Here is a 22,484-nt window from a genome sequence, read left to right as displayed (position 1 = left end):
TATGCAGTTTTTAGCAATCAATTTTACAGGTGTTGTCCGTATAGTTATGCTAAAAGGGATATATTCAAAATCAGGATCTAATGTGTGCTATATGCTAATAATAACGTGGGGATGATCATATGAATACCCCAAAGTACCCTATGGCATATCAATAAATTCAACGATTTTTTTATTTTTTTTCTATAGAATATATTCAACAAGTTAAAATGTTATTTATACCAAAGAGGTTGGTTCAAATAGTATATGTTTGGAAGAGTTAACCTTACCATGATGTAAATATTCTCGACTCGAATAAAATTATCTCTTTCGTGGACATACATGTGATTTATAAAAATTAAATTAAATGTTATTTACATAGGTTACTGTTGCTGTCTTTTTTTTGTATATCACTGTTGCTGTCTTTAAAACCTCTTTATAGAGCCTCTCTCCACCAAACCCGTACAAGTAGTTAGTGGAAGCTAGCAACCATTGTGCACATAGATATCAATTCCCTGAAAGGACGAGCAAGATCCCTTTTCCTTTTTGCAAAAACTGTCTTCTTCAGTTACACAGCCTCTTAAAATATTCATAAAGATAACAGAAGCTGCTATATATAATAATATAATATATTGATTTATCATCACAATTCACAAATGCGTTCAAGCTGCCATCCATGTGGATTGTCCTATTAGTTCTTTTTTTTTTTTTCTTTTTTTTTTGTGAGTGTCTGGAAGTTCTAGCTATTAGTTATTTCTGATTGATCCATGTGACCCTATATAAGCTCCACCTATCTCAGCTTCATTTTTACTGGTTACAGTTCTGGTCTATAGTAATAATATTATATCATATGCATGTTGTGAAATAAAAGCAGCAGTCACTTTTTCTTCACTTTTCTGCTTTAATTTATTTAAATCACATTCATGTCAGATCTTCATAATAACAGAAATCTCATCCAAAAACCATTTTATCTGACTTTATACAAACATATGCAACATTGCAGTCTCAAACTCACAGTTACACTACAAATGATACATACGAGTCTCTAACATGTTTTAGCTAAACTCTTACACTCATGCATGCTAATTAAAAGTACATGCAACTTGAGTATTACATTACTTAACACAAAAAGGGCAAAAAGATTAAAAAAGGGAAAAAAATAGAAGAAGAGCAATTTTAAGTCAAGAGAGAAAAATGAGCGGTCCCCATCGTCTTCAATTTCCCATGTCGTTGTTATATGAATGTGGTAAGAGAGCCCAGTTCCCAATCCTTCCCGTGTTCTATCACCGACCCTCTTCCACTGCACACATTTCTTAATATCCTAACATGCTAACCCTGCATTTCACGTTCTACTCCATGCCCTGCCACTTTTATTTATACTATATTAATATAACTATTGGTCACAGTAAATCAGTCCAGTAAACTGGGCACCACAAGTGACTTTCAACTTGTAAGAGTACCTAAATAACAAACAGGCAGATTTCATCAAAATAAAAAATGGAAATGCATATAAGATGGACAATATATTTATCATGTTGCATAATATAAAATTGTCTCACGCACATATAAGGAAATTAGTGAAATTCACTTTTTTTCTTTCTTTCTAGTCTCTTTAGTAGATTTTACTTACTTTTTTTTAAGTATACATGAGATAATTTTGTCTCATATAATATGAAAAATGTATTTCTCATATTTTATTAGTATATATATACGAGTCAGGTTATATTTACAAATTTTTTTGTTTACAAACTCTTATAAACTACACTATCTTTTCTCGGGAGAACACTAATTTCACTATGTTCTCCCGGGAGAAGATAATGTAATTTGTAAAAATTTGTAAAAAAGTTTGTAAACAGATTCTTCCACTATATATATATTTAAGATATCAATTTGTGTCTAAAATTCTAAAGACTCACTAATCCGGTTTTGGATTTGACCCTTTTCATTTTTTTTCCTTTCATAAATCAAACTTATTATCTTTTGAGTTGGTCGAATTCTAGGGTCTATAGTTGAAACGCTATTAGAACAAATATTAATACATATTCTTGATATGATATTTCAAGAGGAATGCGTCCAAACTATGATATATGGTCATCATATTTTATAGGGCATAGAGAGGTCTTGATATATTATTGTAGAAATCAGCTGATTGGCAGAAACGGATATAGGATTGCTGAATCAATGATGAAAGGCAGATGGGATTCTGATTCCTCTATCTAGGGTTCAGTAGTTGGACCACTTCGAAGACTGCTATTTCTCTCACCAACTCACATGGATTCTCTGTTTCTTATATGTATGTATGTATGCTTCTCCAAATTTGTTCCTTGTATTCATTTATATTCGGGGTACCTTTTACGCCAGGCAATGCAGGAATTGTTTTTGCCTTTTGGTGTCCAATTTATTAGTTGCGTTACTTAATCAAGTCATGAGGCACTGGAGGCAGTTTCTCACTTCACGTATAACGAAACCTAGAAGTCTGTCTTTGACTGTGAGGTGTATTATAGGATAAATTTTTATATATGCTTGCTAAAATAATATTTCAATCCAGTCCAAGTATAATATATTATATAGAAATTAAATCTGTGATAATGGATTAATTTTATAAAAAAAATATAAACTAATAAATTTAGGAGTAAATTATAAATATCATCTTTGGTCCTCAGCAAATTTTACGATGTCCACTTTAATCCCTAGCAAATAAAAAGGCTATTCGTGGTTCCTAAGAAATTCAAAATGAACCAATTTAATTGAAATTGTGGTCCCTCACAAATTCAAAAAAGACCTACATTAGTCCCTTAAAAGGACTAAAATGGATCCACTTTGAATTTCTTATGGAGCACGAATAGCCTTTTTATTTGCTAGAGACTAAAGCGGGTATCCTAAAATTTGTTGAGGACTAAAAATGGTATTTACTCTAAATTTATATTATTAATTATGAGAAAACAAAAAGCTTCTTAGTTAGATCCTACCTATTAATAGTGGCAAATGGCACAAAACTATTATATTGGACAATCTTTCCTTTTTCCTTTCTTTTGCAAGATATGAAAACTTTCATTAAAGCAACAAATCATAAGTAACTTGAACATCATATTTTAACTTAAGGCCTTAAGACAATAAATCTTTATATTCTTCACTTAATTCTAAACAATATTAATTTTTATCTTTCACATTTGAATTTCAACCGGAGGATTCTACTCATGCAGCTTTTGTATATGATTATATAAATAACTCTACCAATTCAGGAAATTTTGTCTTCAATCTCAAATAAAATTACTGTTTATAAAAAAAAAAAATTACTTGTACGATTGCGAATATAAGTGTTAAGAATCAATTCAACCAAAAACCTTAAGATTTTTAGTGAGACTATATCAATGATTTAATTTTATATTTCTCTAACACACCCCTGACATAGGAACCATTTGCGCTTGAAGTATGAGAATTGATGCACAGACCCATTTTTAGTTTACTTTATGCTTACTTAATTCCACCACAAAATGGAGACCGGTCATGATCGAACTCGTGACCAATTGGTCACTCCAACTCTGATACTATGTAAAACGTCAATTCAACCCAAAACCTTAAGGCGTTGGATGAGGTTATAGTTTTTATATTTCTTTAACATGCCTCCTCACACAAAAGCCCACTAAACAATGTACAGTCTCACTTACTTGTGCTAAAAAAAACTCCACAAAGACTTAATTAATTATTAATTAAATGAGAGGCGATGGTGATCGGATATGTAACACTGATGTTTAATACCATATAAAAAATCAATTCAATCAAAAAATTTAAGCTTTTGGGTTACATCTTAAGGCCTTGGGTGATACTACATTAGTAGTTTTATATCTCTCTAATAATAAGAAATCTCAAATGTGAATTATATATTATGCCTTTTATTGTTATAAATAGAAACTTACTATTTTAAAGTTGAAAATAAATTAATAAAAGTGAATTGGTTTTTTTTAATTTTTAATTAATACCAAATCATTAGTTAAAGTAGCAAGGAGCTTATTTACCAAAAAAAAAAAAAAAAAAAAAGTAGCAAGGAGCTTGTTCACCTTAATTTGAGCCCTAGGAATAATGGAGATAATGTTTTAGGAGAACAACCTTAATTACAGTAATCAATGAGTGGTAGAGAAATCTTAAATTTAGAATAATTTAAATGGAATTAAAAAAATACAATTCTTTTTTTTTTAAATAAATACATTTCTACTTACACAAAACTCAAACTTTTTTTTTATTTTTTTATTTTTTATGTACTAAAAAAAAAACTCAAACTTTTTCAATTCAACTTTATAGTTACAAGTGCGTAAAGTCAGACATGTGAATCCGCAAACACAGCGAGAATTATAATGGGTAATAATTAAGGTGAAAGATTATGTATCTAACCATGTTCTTGTCTGATAATGTAAAAGGGGTAAATAAAGTTGTTCAAGTTCTTCTTCATGTGCAGGAGAATAAGTCATCCTTGTCATCTAGTGGGAAATGTTACTTATCCTTTCCCTGTGGAATTTGAATATATTATTACCCTACAGATGCTCTGACAAGCTATAGGTATATAAGCACGACCTAATCTAAAACAAGGGTCAAATTTTTTATATTCCAAAAATAGAGCAGTCTCCTAACATTCACATGCCTTTGCCTTTGTGTTTATTTCTTACCTAATAACGGGAAATTAAAGATTCAAAGTCCAAAAGAAGATGATAAGTGATGAAATAAAGAAGAAAAAGATGAATCTTTGCACATGATATCCGGGAAACAATAAGTGTAATCTCTATGACCCTATGACCATGTAAGTTTGTTCAATATTTTTTCTTTCATATAAAGGTTGGAAAATTTATTGTTATCTAAAATACTAGTCACGGTTGGAGTAGGATTACAAATAAATAGGCTAGAAACTTATAGATAAATTGAAAAAGAGACCTCAAAAATAAAAAAATCACACATTAGAAATCCTACATGAGTATGACAGTATACACACATATATATGCAGGTTTCATTCACTAGATAAAATGGTTCATGTAATTAATTAAATTAACATCATTAATGAAATTATTGCACATGTAATTAATCTGAGAAAACAATTTTTCACAATACACATTATGCATACTATATCAGTACTGAAATATTAAGTGAATACAATATTAATATGAAAATGAGTATAACATGCAAATAGTTTATCCCAACTTCCAAGACAAAACATAGATAATTTTTTAAAAATGTTTACGCTGTTATTTTGTACACATTATTTATAAAAAATAAAATAAAAATCCAAAAATTTATAAACGCATCATGATTAGAATTTTTTATACAGTAAATAAAATAATAATAAAGGGTTGTGATCATTTTACACCGATAAGTTACATTTTCAACCTTAATCATTAATTCTATTTATATCTAACGACTCTGATTTGTTAAATATGTGAGTCGCTGGATGCAAATAAATTAATGAACAAGATTTGTTATAAGATTTTTTATTTTGATACTGGTATAAAAATAATCTCCCTAGTCAATAATAAGAAATTTATAAAAATAATGTAATTTGAGTAAATCTATTTCGGTAATAGACTCAGCTTGGCCGGTCTAGTTGGCTAGACCACTGTCAATTCACCAGATGTAAGAAAGAAAATGCAGCAGAACATAGAACAGTCCTCTGCTACGAATGAGGTCACATTTTATAGGGTTTAGGTATAACCAAAATGTAAATGGAATAGAATTTGTTTTAACTATGTAATACAGTATAAACAAGTGTCTAGTTTATAAGTTAACACACCGCGGCATGTGTTTATTATAGTTTTCCTTCAACGAAAGGCAACTAGCCAATAATATGAACGTTCTTATACTTCCTTGTTTGTCTCGTTTTTCTAAGCAGTTGGTGGATTAAATTAAACTATATAATATATGGGAAATATAAGAATCATGTTGCAGGAATGACACTGTTCATTCCTGCAACAAGGATACGGCGTCGTATCCTGATTTTAGTCTGACTTTTTTTTTTAAGCGTGGGACCCACACTTGATTTGTGTGTGTAGAAAAGTGTTCTTGTCATGTCAAATGACAAAAAGGGAACCCATAATATATATGTATCGAGAGAGATAGACAAAATCTGAACATGGATTAAATTTAAAAGCTAAAAAGAGGACAAAGTGAAAGCGATGGGAGAAAGGAATAGAAAATGATGCTTAACGGTCCTTTTTGTAGATGTGCCCATTAAAAGAGTGATGTCTCCATTTTAATTTGCTTGGAACTCGTAAACATTGTTGTGGCCAAATGCAATGCCCTTTCTCATCGATAATATCCATTCTCACATGCTCCCCTTTCTCTCTTTGTCAAATAATTGGGGCACTTCATCATATGCTTCAAAACATGGCTTCATGCTTCATGCACACCCAATCCATATTCATATAAAGACTCGTTATGGTCAAGTAGTCCTCTTACTGTAATCATGAATTGAAACTTTCCATAAATTTTATTATAAATTATGAGTCCAGATTGCCTACCATTTGCTTTTAATATAGGTGCTGACGACGATGGTGCATTGGTCATTTTATATGCCATGTTTCTTCTACCAAATGGGATCTTAATTCTAATGCTTTTTTTCTTTTTCTTTTTTGGTTGTACAATAAGAACAATACATAGAAAAACGCACAAACTACTCTATAACAAAAAGGGTATTGATCACATCTTCAATGAGTGCCATGTGCAGACCCCGGGGGGCTGAGCTTCACTACTGAAAATATTTGCTAGTGGCACATAATTTAGTGGCATACAAATTTGTTTCTAACATCTTTAGATATCATCATACGACTCAAATTAATATTCTCTCTTATTTTCATCATTTAATATCCAAAATTAATAATATACATATAATTAGCTGGTAAGGGCCTTCAAATTTAAATTAATACGGTGATTTATAAATAACATAGACTTCAACTAATCCATGTAGAAAATTTTGGATCTATATGGTCTATTTGAATGCTGTCTAGGTGACGAGCTTGCCGGCCTCTACAACTTTATTTATTTGTCTGTTAGTCTTACATGTACGCGAGGCGCACTTTAGATACTTGAGACGGAACATTAATAGTTTATCTCCAAGCACAAGGAGTAGATCATGCCACCAGAAAACATTGACTCGTGTTCTTTTCCTTTGCTGGGTTAGGTAGATCAATCGTCTATCTGCTTCAATCAAGATAGAGCCTAAATGCTGAATATCTTAACCAATTGAAAAATCCGGAATTTATTTTAAATGATTAGTCAAGAATTACTTTTTCTAAAGTGAATTCTGAAAGAATAAATTTGAGAATGTTAAAAAAAAAAAAAAAAGGATTTTGCAAGATATTGAGGAGGAAAGAATTGGACCAAAACATGCATTAGCTTTACCCAAACATGTACCCCATCTTCCAACATCATTATCAGCCATTCCCGAACAAAAGCTAATTACCCCAAGATCCTTCTCAGCTTCTTAATGAAAAAGGCTACTAATTACTAGGTCCATAGAATTTGATTACTCTCGTGTCGGTTTCATTTTCCTTTTCCTCTAGCGTTTACACTTTACTAGCAAATGAGCCAAGTTTTAGTCGAGATGAGGGGATATTTTTTCATGGTTATTATGCAATAGTATAGCTACAAGTATATATTGGACTGAACGTGAAAGGAATTTAAAGGTAACAATTCAAACATAATACCATATGAAAGCAATTTTAGTGGAAGGTTGGTGTTGAGGACATGTATACCCGGCCCAGGCCTGATCCACCTAAATGGATCATGCTTCTAGGAGGATTACTTATCCTCTCAGATGGGTAACTACCTTATCATATTTGCATGACTTGTGGCTGAGAATATCCACTCAAACTAAAACTCTGAAGTAATTTCCCTTTATAAATACTGAGGTACAGTCGAGTACATATTTCTGAAATCCTAATTCTACATGCTTACTACGCACATCCCACTATACCTTGAGCCTTAATATCTTTGCATCCAGTGATCTGTCACCTCTTGTGATCTGCTCGCTTATATCACCAACTGACAGCCCCAAATTAAATATGATCCCTTGGATCAAACAGGTGGTGGTAAACAGAGGGAGAGTAAAAAAAAAAAAAAAAATGCACACAGAGAAAGTAAAAGCTTGTTAAATGGAACAACAAAACTTAAGAAGGCTTAGAAGCAACATGATTACAAAATCTATCATAACACATTTCATGTGAGATGAGGGATTACGACTCACAGAGCATTCTTTGATTTCCCATCCTCTACGAGGTCTGCCAGAATATCTCATTCTCATTCAGATTTAGTTGATAACTCATCAAGCCATTGTCAGGACTCAGGCCTCTCCGAAAGCCACCACCTTCAAGGCTGAATGCCGCTAAGATATGTCAGTTTCTAGGTTGACTCATGCACACACGTAACAGTTAACACCAAGGTGCATTAACAGTTAGCTTCGGATTACATGCAAACTGGTGTAAGCACAAATAATGATGCTTCTCAATTGAATGCAGTGAATGAATGAGATTACACATAAACAATATTCAATTGCAGAATGTACTGTAATGCAAGAAAGAATCCACCAAAGAGTTACTATGCGTTGTATAAAATGTCATCAAACATTCTCTTCAGTTCCAGAGTCACTTTATGCAGTAACATGTGGCATCCTATTTGCAAGGCAAGGCAAGGCAAAGAAATTGACACAGCTTCAAATCAAAGTATCCAACATCTACAAGCTTGTGGATCCTGAGGCCCTTCAAACCATCTATCCCATAAGAGGTTTACAGGTCCATGTATTCTGTTATTAGAGAAAACTGATGATTACGCACTACACCTACAAACAAGACTTAATACGAAGTAAAGATTTAGGTAATAGAAATTACTCTGGGAGTAGTGGATCAGGCCTACTTTCCATGTTTTGTAGCAAGCTGCACTATGCCAAGTGAAATTGTTTAAGCCTAATAGCATATTGTACCTCACGACTAAGAACAAGATAAACTTTTATAAGCAAAGCTAAGAAAAAAACCATGCTGGGTGCACTCAGCCCCCAAGTTGACAAAAAGGGTCCATCAATAGAGAAACATATATTTATATCTTGCTGAATGGGCAAATCGAACAAGAATTTATCTATTTCAGATGTTGAAATTCATACAATCTAAAATTATCCCATGACCTATTTATCAGAATTTTCTTATTCTTTTTTCACAGATAAGAGAAACAACTGTTCCCTCAGTACTTACTCCATGCATATGGTCGACACATTTTCTGTTTTCTCAAGCTCTTCCAATTCTTCCTGCATAACATTAAAGAAGATAGAATGAATAACAAATGACAAATGCAGGAAATGAGGTAAGAGAGATAAGTGACTTTTTCAAAGCAGTTAATTATTGGATTACACTAAAAGAAAACACTCAACTTTGTAAAATGGCCTAACATTGATGCAAGCAATTAGAAATGATAAGCAATGCAACTCCTCATTAAATATTCACGTCTAAGACAAGATAGATAAGTTTATGTGAACTAAATGACTAAACCACTTGAACTTTTGCTAGGAAGTTAGAAAGCAGACACACGACACATTATTTTTCCTCCATTGTAAGTTATTGTATAACAATTTTTCTTGTTATAACTTTCAAGGAAACGAAAAAGAAGGCAGCTGAAATTTCAAGTAACTGGCCAGATTTCTCAGAAGAAAAATAATCCATATGGTTCTAGGTAGGTTTCAACCTTCCAGAAATATTTTGGAATGAATTGTACATATCTTCTGGGAAAAATACATTCATTATGCATTAAAGTTAATTGGGTTCTTCTGAACATAGAAGCATATGCTATTTTGTCAAATTGCAACACAGCTAGCAGTCTGCAAACTGTGAAAAACTGAAGATAATTTCAAACAGGGCAACAAATTTTCTTAGCATCAAAATTTTCCATAGTAAGAAGAAAACTACACGCCTTAGGAATATGCCACAGTATATTTAAAGCTCTGGAACTGGCTAAGTTGTGAAACTAATAGGATCCAAATGGTGTATTTCTCTCTCTAATAATTTTTCCTTCTCAGTAACCACATTGCCAAAGCTCCACTATTTTATTATAAGTCTTCCATTCCAAACTATACTATATAATTAATTAATTAATTAATTAATTAGTTCCCTATGCATATGAGCAAACAAAATTTCTAACATTATTATTATTATTATTGATTAAAACAGAAAGAAATGAAAAAATAAATAGGTAAAAGCGTGGAACCTGAAGAAATTTGGAGTCTTGGTCGAGACGCTTCAATTCGGCAAGAATCCGGTGTTTGCCTCTCTTATCAGTTACTCCTGTTCCTGCAACTGCAACCGAAACAGCAATGGTTTCTTCATCCGCCGACGACGCCGTTTCAGACGCCATAAGCATCAAGCATGATACAGATCTGAGAAGTGAGATTAAACACTACGGAATAATACCCATTTCAAAGAACGAGAGCCTCTCTCTTCACTTTCAGTATCTTTCTAATTCTGTTCTTCAAAAAAGCTCTTTTTCTTTCTACATGTGCTCTGCGCACTCATCAAAATCACACTTAAAATAGCGAGCCTTTTGTTTTTTCTTTTTTGGTTCCTGTCATTTTCATGCCTTTAAACTCTGCTAAGTGCTACTGCTAACCATAAAGAAGACACTGCAACTGCGAAGGTGGTCTTTGTTATTTTTGTTTTGTTTGCTTCCCAATTTAGCTGACACGGTTTACCACAATAGCCAATGGATACCACACAAGTCATTAACTATCAGCACGTATAAAAAAAACACCACCTGAATTTTTTTTCCTTTAAGCTAGAAGTTTTTATAAGATAAAGTTAAAAAAAAAACTTAAAAAAATAAAAGTTATTTGATAATTACATAAAAAATTTAGCTTAAAAGCACATATTTTAATAAAATTATCTTTTTTTATCTTTACAGTTCTTCATCTAAAAAAACACAATTTAAGAAAAGCTGATAAGAGCTTAAAAAAAGCTCCTCCTAGGAGTTTTTAGCTTTTTTCTTTATTATAAAAAAAAGAATTTTTCATTATAAGAGCTTTTTTCAAAACTTGTTTGGCCTAATTATGCTTATAATAACTTGTAGCTTAAAAAAGAGAGGATCCAAACAGGCACGAAGTATTGGGTCAGTAGTTTAATTAGATTAATCATATTTTAAAATAATATATAATAAATATTATATCAGTCCAATGGGAAGTTTTCGAATCCTCAAAGGAAGGATCTCAAGTTTAAATTTCGTTGCTTGCAATATATGTATATGAGAATGGATACATTTATCACCAGAAAAGTTTACTACTCTTACAATCAACTTAATTACCGTTGATTTTCGTCAATCTAACTGATATAATTTTTTGGAAATTAATAACATTTATTGGATCACATTTATTAATTAATTATTAACTCTCAATAATTTATAACCATTACATTGACAAAAATCAACAGTGATTAATTTGGTTGTAAGAGTGATAAATTTTTTTGATGGTAAGTATATTCGTTCCTTATATATATATAGGGAAATACAAGTGTTATGTTACATGAAAAATATCTACAAACATCACTTTTGTCGTTGTTTAAAGCATACAAGCTTACAAAAGCTACTTGAATAAACATTTTTATTTCTCATCTTGCAATTCCACTGAGCATCCTAGTTTTGCAACCATAATCACAGAGGAATTAAATTCACAGTTCAGCATTGCCTCTTACTGCTTGAGATTACTCATTACTTTCCTCTCAAACAATCACAAAACCAGCAGAACAGCTAGACTCTCTGATCCTTCATTCCAATTGAACTTCACTCGAACTCTTTACAATTGGCCATTCATAATTCCTTTCAAAAGCCAAAGTCTCATTGGCAGTCTCAAGTTTCTCTCCATCACCCCACAATGCATAGGCAACTTCACCATGAACAGCATCATCCCCAATTTGCAAGTCATCTTCAGGAAGCCTCAGTGGGACAACAATCCTAACCAACAAACAAACAATGGTAGTTGTGGTGACATTGAGCAATATCACAAACACAATGCCAAGGAGCTGAACCCCCATTTGCTTGAACCCTGCCTTGGCCCTCCCTGTAAGGATGCCATAAGCAAGTCCCGTATAGTGCTCCCAATCAGGTACCTGATAGAAGAGACGACAAAGCTTAGGGTCTGCAAAGAAGCCAGCAAGAATGCCACCTAAGCAACCAGCCACTGCATGGGTGTGGAAAATTGCCATGGTATCATCCACCTGTTTGAGGAGCCTAATTTCTTTGTGCAGGACCATCATTGTGTACCATGGTATGCTTCCAGATAACATTCCCATTAAGATTGCTGCCCAGCCTTGCACCACACCTAAACTCAAATAAATAAAATCAATGTTTCATATTCACCTAACAAATTTAGTTGTAACACTTCAAGCAATTAAAGCATAATGTAATGTTTCTTCTTAAAATGTATTATATGATATCATGAACTAACTCTTCTAACAACTTAAGAATAATTTTATATTATATTTATAATATAAGAGATATGAATATGATGGTACCGGCAGCAGGGGTGATGCAAACCAAGCCAGTGATCATGCCCTGAGTGGCACCAATCACAGAAGGCTTTCCAAAAAAGAGGATGTCAAGGAAAAGCCAAGTCAGCAAGCTCATGGCAGTGCATACGTGGGTGTTAAGGACGGCTAGAGATGCATCTATGCTGACTGTGTAAGGATCTCCACCGTTGAATCCAGTCCATCCCATCCATAGTAGGCCAGCCCCAAGCAGCATTAGAAGTATGTTGTTTGGAGGGAACCTCTCTCTATCCTTTATTGCCCTTGGTCCCACCTGCAAAACAAATTAATTATCCTCCACAATCCTTATACTATCATCATTCATTCATAAAAAAGTGAATTATAAAGTGTTATGATGTTGGAGTTTATAGGTTTGAGAGAGAACGATCTAGAGGTACTTGAAATGCTAAAGGTCAAAAAGGCATCAGATTTTGGAATGCTCGATAGTGTTATCGATTACTTAGGGAAAATCCTAAAGGATTTGTATGTATATGTATTATTGGACTATATTGTTAATATATCCAACATATCATACATAAAACATATGCAAATTAAAGAATTATAATACCCAGCATGCTGCGGTGAAACCAGCAATCCCAGAAGAAAGGTGAATAACAAAGCCACCAGAATAATCAATGAGACCCATCTTGAATAACCATCCATCTTTGCTCCAAATACTGAATGCACATATTGTGTAAGAGAAAGTGACCCAAAGTGGAACAAACAACATCCATGCATGAAAGTTCATTCTCCCTAGCAAAGCCCCAGCTATGAGAATCAACGTGATGGCAGCAAAAACCAATTGGAAGTACACCATGGTGGCATTTGGAAAGTTCCCTGCAAAAGCTTGGCGCAGAAGGAATTTCTCTTCCAAGACCATGTTTGGACGTCCCAAGAATGGAAAGATCCTCTCACCAAAAGACATTTGATAGCACCAACCTATCCAACAAACCAGAACCGCTGCAAATGCATAAAGGGCCATGAATGCTGAGTTCAATGCCCATTTCTTCTTCACTATGCTGCCATAGAGGATTACAAGCCCCGGAACACTTTGCAGCCCCACCAGAGTAGCTGCTGTTAGCTGCCACGTGTTGTCACCCTTGTTCATCCACTCGGGGTTTGCTTCATTGGGCAAGAGGTTTGATGGTAGATGATTCATTCAGGATCCACTTCTTGAACAAACTTTGTTATTCTATATATAAGTATATGTATGTATATTCTCTGCTGTGGAGAGATACCAGGATCAAGAAGAAGCAACAGAGAGAGATTATATAGTATGTGCTTTGACCTTAGCCTGTGAAGTTTTGGAGTATTGGATGTTGTAACAATAACAGGACACTAGTGTATGTACCATTTGTCATTTTGCTACGTTAGACGAGAAAGAAAGCTTTGTGTTATGTGTTTTTTTTGGTATGCTAGTTGTTATGTTAGTTCCAAATTCTGAATCATATTAAGGCTAAAATTGGAATTTGGGATTGATAAGGTGAATCAGTGACAGTTGGCGTCATGTGTCTTGCATTTGCATATGTACATTTTTGGGAACGGAGAATCCAACGGTTGACTTCTCAAAGCTATGAAATACCCGTCGATTCTTGTATTTGGAATCTTCAACCAAAGTGTTTTGCCATTGGTGGTATCATTTTATGAATTACAATACTCTATTCATCGAGTGACTTGGGCATATCTAACCAATTGGAGATTCTGAGGGGATCTTAAACTAGAATAGATTAATGTTAATCACGCACTTTTTTTTATGCCAAAACTATGCAGCGAGAGAGTGACACTCCTAACACCATGCAATAGAATAATGCATAAGCTTTTTTCAGGTTGAGTTTCTTGAATTTATTATGTTTGATATGTGTTATTAGTATTATAACCCTTGTCCCAGTATCGAATTAATAAACCCAACAATTACAGCATAGATGTGTTGTTGTTTTATGTATGTCGCTTGTAAAACTGGCAAAAAACTGTTTCAAATATGTGTAAAAAATGAAAGATAAATCGATATTTGTATATACCGATCTTGAACTAGGTTGGATAGTTTCTGGTTTCGCTCTAGTAATGGGGTCCTACTAATGGGGCTGCTATTAGGACATATAGGAGGAATGGTGTATCTGGTAAAGCACTAGCTATAATGTTCAAGTTAGATAAAGCACAAAGGGTATTGGAGTAAAAGTTAGGTAACTATTAAGTGAGAGTTATCACTTTATGTCAAAGTTATTTTTATAAGGGTATAAGAATAAAAAATCTTACATCAAATCTTAACAGTTAATTTTCATATATTTAACGATTACGATCCATGAAAATTTATATTTAAAATTTGGTATAAGATATTTTAGTCTCGCATAGTAAATTAATCATATCCCATAGCACAATAATTAATTTGGGATAGGGTCCATTATTGATTGTAAGCAGAGTATGTTGTCATGTGGGATCAAGATTCAGAAATAACAGATGATAGAGGGGAATCATCGATGAGATTCTGGCAGTTCACATGGATCTGAGTTTGGGCCCTACATGAGTACACAAAGGGTTGTGTTGAGTTTAGAATATCACACGTGTTCCGGTTCAGAACACATGTAATGATATCAGATAACATTTTTTTTGGCCTTTTACAAAACCAATTAATAAATTGAAAAATTCCTTATTTTAGGATTGACGAGAAAATATATGTGGATATTGAAAAATACTACGTTTGGTTCATGTTTTTTCAAAAAATATCAAGCAAATAGGATAGATGAGAAAATGACTTTTGTGTTGATTTTTGGATGAAATTCACTGTTACAGAATACCACTTGAGATGTGGTATTTTGAGATAACTGAGGAAGAGAAAAAAACAGGTGCAAAGTTTCTCCCGAACATAAATTTTGCATATTTAAATAAATTTCTCTGGTAATATTTGGGTCAACCAAATAACTTTTTTTACATTTTCCTATCAAACTCACTTTCCAACCATTTCTCTATCAATTACATTTTCCTAGTAAAATTTTTTTTTCCCTGAACCAAACACTACCTAAAACATGAAGATTATATTTTAATTTTTTTGTTTGTACCAAATATCCTCGCTAACATTTCTTGGGACTCTTCTAACAATTATTTTTTTTTGTTTGAACCTTTATCTTATTTTTAGGGGTGTAATTCGCTTATCTTAATTACTCTTGTTAGTATGTATTTATTTATTTGTTTTTGTATTATATCTATAAATTTAATTTAACTTGAGTTTTTTTCTTATTATATTAATCGAAAATACTTAAACAATAAAACAAACAGTATGCACTCGCCTTCTCCTTATTTGTAGTTTTTAAAACTAAAGTTGATGAATGCAACCCTTGTATAGTATATATGATAATTATTATTATTATTATTATTAATTATGGGAAAAATATTTGTTATTTTAAATAACACAAAGTTATGTCATTTTTAATAAATTTTTACATTCTCTCTCCTCCATTTTCTTTTTATTTCTAATTTTATAAATTAGAGAAAATGATAAAACACACCAAAACGACGTAGTTTCATTAAAAATGACACAAAGTTGTGTCATTTAAAATGACAAACACTAAACCCATTATTATTATTATTATTATAATATTTGAGTTTAAATAAAAAATTTAAGTTTTGTAAATATCATTTGCTTCAACTCAAGGATTTGTAATGGAGTTATTTAAGAAATGTGTTTCTTATTTTGGTTATTTAAATATTATTTTTTTAAGATATTATCCATTGATTCATTATTTAATTAATTAATCCGATTCAGGTCGAGTAAGAGCACATGAGTAACAAAATTGTTCCTATCAAGTTTTAATATAACTATTCTCAAATACTCAAATTCAAGATCATTAGTTGAGTTGGAACTTGGAACTATCTCTTATCAATTGATTCACAAAGTTGGTAGTTATATTTAAATTTAATTCAAGGATGCATTGAAAAAACTAACCCAAATTACAGTTATTCATAACCGAAGAAAATTTATGGGAAATAAATATCAGTATGTGTTTTAGGATTTTTATTAATAATTTTAAGCAAATTTATTGTTGATTGAGTCACCAAAGAAAACAATAATTTTAATTTATGTTTATCTACGATAAAATAGAGTTTGATAAAAAACAAATCAATTGGATCACCTTAATTAATATGATTAAGATTGAATTTATTCGGTTCAATTGGGAAGCATATTGTGTATTGCACGTGAATTTTCAAATTTAAGAAAAAAATTAAAAAATAATAAATTAAAGAGAAAAAGGAAATTTAAATTTAAATTAGAAGGATAAAAATATTCAAAGTTATAAAAAAATATATGCGTAATAAATTTAAAATAATAAAAAAGACGTTAAGAATTTAAAGAAGAGTAAGTTAAGATTTTAAAATAATATGACCTGTGTTATTTTTTTAAAGAAGAGTAAGTTAAGATTTAAGTCACTATCTTTGTATATAAAAGTAAATTATGTAATTAGTAACATAGATCTGTTCTTAATATTTAAAAATAAATTAATTTGATTTAGGTGACTTTTTATTCAAAACATAACCAAATCAAATAGAAAACAGTCTAGCCCAAATTACCATTAGAAATCTATTAATTGTCAATAGATAACGAAAATCATGGGTCTACAGTACACTATTGTTTTTTTTTCTTTTTTCTTTTTTTTCTTTTTTTCCCCTTTCTGAAACTGAAGTTATCAAAGGAGATAGGGATGTGAACCTAAATACGTGTAGGTGATCTAATTAGACGAGTGTGTTGGGTCTAGAGTCTACATCAGATATAAATGATATCAGTTATTAGATTTAAATTAAAAAAACAAAATAAAAGAGTTTAAATTCTCCAAATCAAAATAGGAGGTGATAAGTAACTCCAAAAGCATATCAGAACAGTGGTGAGAAATGAATTGAAATTGGTATTTTGCGAACGACACAGAGAGAAAACAAGTTGAACAGGCAAAGCCACAGCGTGGTTCGTCCTTCTCTTTCTTTCCACCTGGTATCGGTAACCTCATTCATTTCTTCTGCTTTTAATTTTTAGGATAATAACTCTCCTTGTAAGGTCTAAAATTCACTTCCTTTGTAGTTTTCGTAGATTGATTCAATGGCTTCAATGATGCTCAGTGGAACTGAAAAGCTCACACTTTTGGGTAGCAGAACCCCAATCGGAAATGGGTTAGGTTTCACGGGTTCGGATTTGCACGCGAAGAGCTTCCCAAAATGGGGTTTTTCTGCTACTACTAGGGTTCCCAATTCTCGGAGCATAGTAGTACCCAAGTGTAGTGTCTCGGCTTCGAGGCCAACCTCACAGCCCAGGTTCATTCAGCACAAGAAAGAAGCATTTTGGTTCTATAGGTTTCTGTCAATTGTGTATGACCATGTCATAAACCCTGGCCATTGGACTGAGGATATGAGGGATGAAGCTCTTGAACCAGCTGATCTCAGTGATAGGAACATGATTGTTGTGGATGTTGGTGGTGGCACGGGTTTCACCACATTGGGTATTGTCAAGCATGTCGATGCAAAGAATGTCACCATTCTTGACCAGTCACCTCATCAACTTGCTAAAGCCAAGCAAAAGGAACCACTCAAGGAATGCAAAATAATTGAAGGGGATGCTGAAGATCTCCCTTTTCGAACTGATTATGCAGATAGATATGTATCCGCAGGAAGGTACAGCTCTGGCTTCACATATCTTTGGATATAAGTGCTGAATATGCTGAAATTCTATGAAAATGCATGATGCTTTAGTTTCATTGTTGTTATTCAAGTGTTCAATTTATTCAGGGACAAACTTTTAAGGATAATTTGCATTATGGCTATATATGTATATATATGTGTATATAGTAGATATAGAGCAGCTTGCCTTAAAAGAGGTGATGATGATATCTTTTCGTTTATCAGTATTGAATACTGGCCGGATCCACAGCGTGGCATCAAGGAAGCTTACAGGGTTGTGAAACTTGGATGCAAAGCATGTGTGATTGGTCCGGTCTACCCAACATTTTGGTTGTCACGTTTCTTTGCAGATGTTTGGATGCTTTTCCCCAAGGAGGAAGAGTATATTGAGTGGTTTGAAAAGGCAGGATTTAAAGATGTCCAACTAAAAAGGATTGGCCCAAAATGGTACCGTGGGGTTCGCCGTCATGGTTTGATTATGGGTTGTTCGGTGACTGGTGTTAAACCTGCATCTGGAGATTCTCCTTTGCAGGTATTTGTCATCTTAGCTTCTCAATCTTTATTTTTGTTGATGTTTGACCTTATTTTCTTTGTGGGGTTTATTGTTGCTTTATTTTAACTCAAATCAAATGTAGTTTGTATGTGTCTGTATCTCCTTCCTTGATGTTGTGGGTCTGTTTGTGCAATGATACATCCTACCATGTTATGATTTACTGACCATTAACAAATTAGCCACTTAACTTGAACAGTTAACAGCAGTGCGGACACTGACACTCCCCATACTGGTGATTGTTACATATTTAATACTAGAATTGACATCCAGTTAGATGTGGCTTCTCGTGATATTTTAGGAACTCGACATATTTATGTTGTTGTTCCCTCTTTTCCTGGGTTGTATTCTGATAAGGACCAACTACAATAACAGAGCTCAAACAGAATCAACTAAGGAAATAAAGATCTGAACATTCATCATTCATGTATTTCTCAATAACAATAGCAATCGGAAATGCTATTACAGAGAGGGTTTTGTAGACAATAAACGAAATTACAAGATCCCAAAAGAAATCAACAATGCAATAAAGGTAAAGATAACGTGGAACACATGAGAGGTTCCACTCTCTCCCAATCCCCAAAGGGCCCAAGTTCTTCCAAACTTTTCTGATCCCCTCCCATGCTCCCTTCCCTCTACTTATAACTAACTCCAAGTCACCTCCACGCTCTCCATTCTGTTACGGGGTAATTTGGGCACATCCTAGCTGACGTGGCAGTAGCTGTGTATGTTTGCTGACTAGGATCGTATCAATACTTCCCTCCAAACAATCACCTTGTCCTCAAGGTGATGTTTAACCCCCAAGCACCTTCCACCGGGATCCCATTGCTTGAATTGTTGGGATCCATATATGCTCGAAGCATGATAACTCCCACCAGGATCCCATTTTGTTATTGCCCTTGAACCCTTAATTACAAATTTGTAGCTGGGTGTCTCTGTCTTTGTTTTCAAAAAGCAAGAAACATGAGCTCTGATCATCATATTTTCATTAGCAGACATAACAGCCTTATCACGTTGATGAAAAGCATTAATGATAGTGGAAAAATGTTCCGTTCCAAATATACCTTTCCACATATTCCCATAGCTAGGCAAAGGATGTTCTTGTATTCCATCCAGTCCAAAAAAATCAGAATCTTCAACAAATAAAATATTCTGTTTATTTTCATTGACTACACGAAACCTCTTAACTACGTTGATTACCTCAGAATTGCCTAACTCACGCCATGCTTCAACCAAAGGTCTCCACGCTCTGTCGTTCTCATTTCTGACTATCCACCATGATCCCAGGCGATTCAAAACCAAGGTAATTGGTTCCTTGATATTGATGTCCAACGTTGCAGAGTGACAGGAGGACATACACTCAGAAATATTGGCAAAACTGACTTGGGTATTGACAAACTCCTCCAGCGAAGGATTTGGGCCAATTTCTGATACGCCAACAACTGGTACCACTGCTGCTCCGTCTTCTTTCCTCTCATCCTCTTCCTCGTTGTCGTCTCCCAGTTGCAGATGGAGCTGACGGGCCTGACCTATGTGGCTTGGGTTCCAACGCTTGTCGCGTATGAAGTCGTAATGTTGTTGCTCGCGTAGTTCAGCTTGAGACAGCCGTCGCTCTTGTCTTGCGAAGCTCTTGTCGTTGGGTTTCCGGTGATGGAAACAGAACCTTTCGCCGCTGACCCTTCCTTAGGGTTTTCACTAAGACCAGTTCGTGTATGCACTAACCCAGCGTTCGAAATGTTAAGGTTCAAGTCTGAAAAACGAATTGGGCTCATATTGTTTAAGCTACCTTGGCCCATATGGGCTGCGAATCCCCCTTTCGTTTCAGTTGGGCCCAAATTTGTATGCTAAGCCCTGATCCCAACTCCTGCCAACCGGTCCAGAACCTTCCTCTCTCCAAACCACGTTTCTCTTCTCAAGCTTCAACGACAACTTCATCATCTCCGTCAAGCTAAGCGTCGGGTACCTCAGCAGCTCTCCCTTGATATTGTTCCGCACTCCGTTCAACCATGCTTCCTTGAGTAAGTCTTCATCCTCGAAACGAAGAGCTCCCACCATTTTTTTGAATTCCGCTCAAAATTCAGCAACACTACCCCATTGTTTGAGCGAGTTCAGAGCTCTGTACGAGCTATCTAGAGCCAATGCGTTGAACCTTCCGCTCTTCCTTCCTCCGTTAGCATATGAAACGTTGTCGTCCGGATCTTCTTCTCCTCTACGAGAACGTCTCCTCCTTCTCCCCGCCATCTCGTCCAACCTCTGAATGATTTCAGTCAAGCCCAACTCACTCGCTTCCAGCCTTCGAATCACTTCATCGTGTCTTGCTTCGTTCCTACGCAGCTCCTCTTCTAAATTTTCCAATCGATTCTCCATTCTTCTGGTAGTAACCATCCCACAGAGCTCCTAGATTGGAGCTCTGATACCAATTGATAAGGACCAACTACAATAACAGAGCTCAAACAGAATCAACTAAGGAAATAAAGATCTGAACATTCATCATTCATGTATTTCTCAATAACAATAGCAATCGGAAATGCTATTACAGAGAGGGTTTTGTAGACAATAAACGAAATTACAAGATCCCAAAGGAAATCAACAATGCAATAAAGGTAAAGATAACGTGGAACACATATGAGAGGTTCCACTCTCTCCTAATCCCCAAAGGGCCCAAGTTCTTCCAAACTTTTCTGATCCCCTCCCATGCTCCCTTCCCTCTACTTATAACTAACTCCAAGTCACCTCCACGCTCTCCATTCTGTTACGGGGTAATTTGGGCACATCCTAGCTGACGTGGCAGTAGCTGTGTATGTTTGCTGACTAGGATCGTATCATATTCACACAGGCATGCAATTGTACTGGATTTTTTCAATTGAATGCTATGAACACTTTGGTTTAGAGTCTGGATTTCCGATAAAGCACTAACATTTTCACCTATGTTTGCCACTGCTGCAGACATTATAGAATTTTTGCTTCACTGCAAAATGTCTCTATTCGTAAGGATTTAATGGTTTATTGCATATGGTAATCATTGTCAAAGAACTCACATTTTGCATTGGCAACATGGCAGTGCATTAATATTATTTCTTATCATAGCTTCACAAGAGGGAGCAACATATAAAGTATGCTGATTGGTTTGGTTTGTACAATTTGCTGCAGCTTGGTCCAAAGGAAGAAGATGTTGAAAAGCCTGTAAATCCTTTTGTCTTCTTACTGCGCTTTGTTTTGGGTGCCATGGCAGCTACATGGTTTGTATTGGTTCCTATTTACATGTGGCTCAAAGATCAAGTTGTTCCCAAAGGTCAGCCAATATGAGAGATGTTGGTAGTTAGTGAACCTTGGGATACTATCAGGGTTTTGTTCAAAGTTTCATCGAATGTAAGATTATTACATATGAAATTGAGAAACATTTTATCAAACCTCACAACTAGCCTGTTACCTACTCGAGCTCAGTTTTTCTGCATGCTTTCTTAAGCCATGATAATTATGAGTGGGAGTGCCAAATGCATCCCTATTTTATAAGTTCACTAGTTATTTTGTTCTATCCATAGCTGTCTTGAGTTATTAGAGGTGGAATGCTATCTATAATAATTATAAGGATGTTAAAATGCAATGATTGTTTCGAGGTCACCTTCCCTTCCTTTTTTTTCCCGAATGATATTATCCTAATAAACGGCTGTTTATGTTATCTTTTTGAGGGAGAAAACTATAGTGCAAGATAAAGCTCTTAACAGAATCTGAGGGCAAGTGATTTGACATTAGCTGTGCTTCTTCAACTGTGA

At 34.2% G+C, this 22,484-nt stretch overlaps 3 protein-coding genes across 8 annotated transcripts; 1 reads left to right on the top strand and 2 right to left on the bottom strand.

Moving 5' to 3' along the window:
• Positions 1-7,683: 7,683 nt before the first annotated feature.
• Positions 7,684-10,584, bottom strand: LOC133284987 (guanine nucleotide-binding protein subunit gamma 2-like). 3 transcript variants are annotated; one of them, XR_009747955.1, is made up of 5 exons: positions 10,204-10,584; positions 9,198-9,250; positions 8,841-8,885; positions 8,201-8,755; positions 7,684-8,025 (listed from the first exon to the last, which is right to left on the bottom strand). XR_009747955.1 is itself a non-coding variant. In XM_061482135.1 (4 exons), the coding sequence occupies exons 1-4, from the start codon at positions 10,354-10,356 to the stop codon at positions 8,739-8,741; spliced, it is 273 nt and encodes a 90-aa protein (XP_061338119.1). In that variant the 5' UTR covers positions 10,357-10,584; the 3' UTR covers positions 7,684-8,738. The 3 variants fall into 3 exon arrangements, 2 of the variants coding, with proteins under 2 accessions (XP_061338119.1, XP_061338118.1); XM_061482135.1 differs by having other exon boundaries at positions 7,684-8,755; positions 8,841-8,890; XM_061482134.1 differs by having other exon boundaries at positions 7,684-8,755.
• Positions 10,585-11,747: 1,163 nt separating this feature from the next.
• On the bottom strand, positions 11,748-13,665 carry LOC133284978 (ammonium transporter 2 member 5-like). The gene is made up of 3 exons (XM_061482126.1): positions 13,075-13,665; positions 12,495-12,780; positions 11,748-12,301 (listed from the first exon to the last, which is right to left on the bottom strand). Exons 1-3 carry the CDS (start codon positions 13,663-13,665, stop codon positions 11,748-11,750), a joined length of 1,431 nt encoding a protein of 476 aa, XP_061338110.1.
• A 3,674-nt stretch (positions 13,666-17,339) lies between these two features.
• Positions 17,340-22,351, top strand: LOC133284962 (2-methyl-6-phytyl-1,4-hydroquinone methyltransferase, chloroplastic-like). 4 transcript variants are annotated; one of them, XM_061482104.1, is made up of 4 exons: positions 17,340-17,481; positions 17,569-18,155; positions 18,387-18,693; positions 21,862-22,350. In XM_061482104.1, the coding sequence occupies exons 2-4, from the start codon at positions 17,587-17,589 to the stop codon at positions 22,015-22,017; spliced, it is 1,032 nt and encodes a 343-aa protein (XP_061338088.1). In that variant the 5' UTR covers positions 17,340-17,481; positions 17,569-17,586; the 3' UTR covers positions 22,018-22,350. The 4 variants fall into 4 exon arrangements, with proteins under 4 accessions (XP_061338088.1, XP_061338091.1, XP_061338090.1 ...); XM_061482107.1 differs by having other exon boundaries at positions 17,341-17,481; positions 17,578-18,155; XM_061482106.1 differs by having other exon boundaries at positions 17,361-17,487; positions 21,862-22,351.
• The last annotated feature ends 133 nt before the right edge of the window (positions 22,352-22,484 follow it).

This window comes from Gastrolobium bilobum, unplaced genomic scaffold, assembly GCF_033153095.1.
Source record: "Gastrolobium bilobum isolate Gb01-03AN ecotype WA unplaced genomic scaffold, APGP_CSIRO_Gbil_v1 utg6195, whole genome shotgun sequence".
In the NCBI taxonomy this organism is placed as follows: domain Eukaryota; kingdom Viridiplantae; phylum Streptophyta; class Magnoliopsida; order Fabales; family Fabaceae; genus Gastrolobium; species Gastrolobium bilobum.
This window is presented reverse-complemented; position numbering and strand designations above follow the sequence as displayed.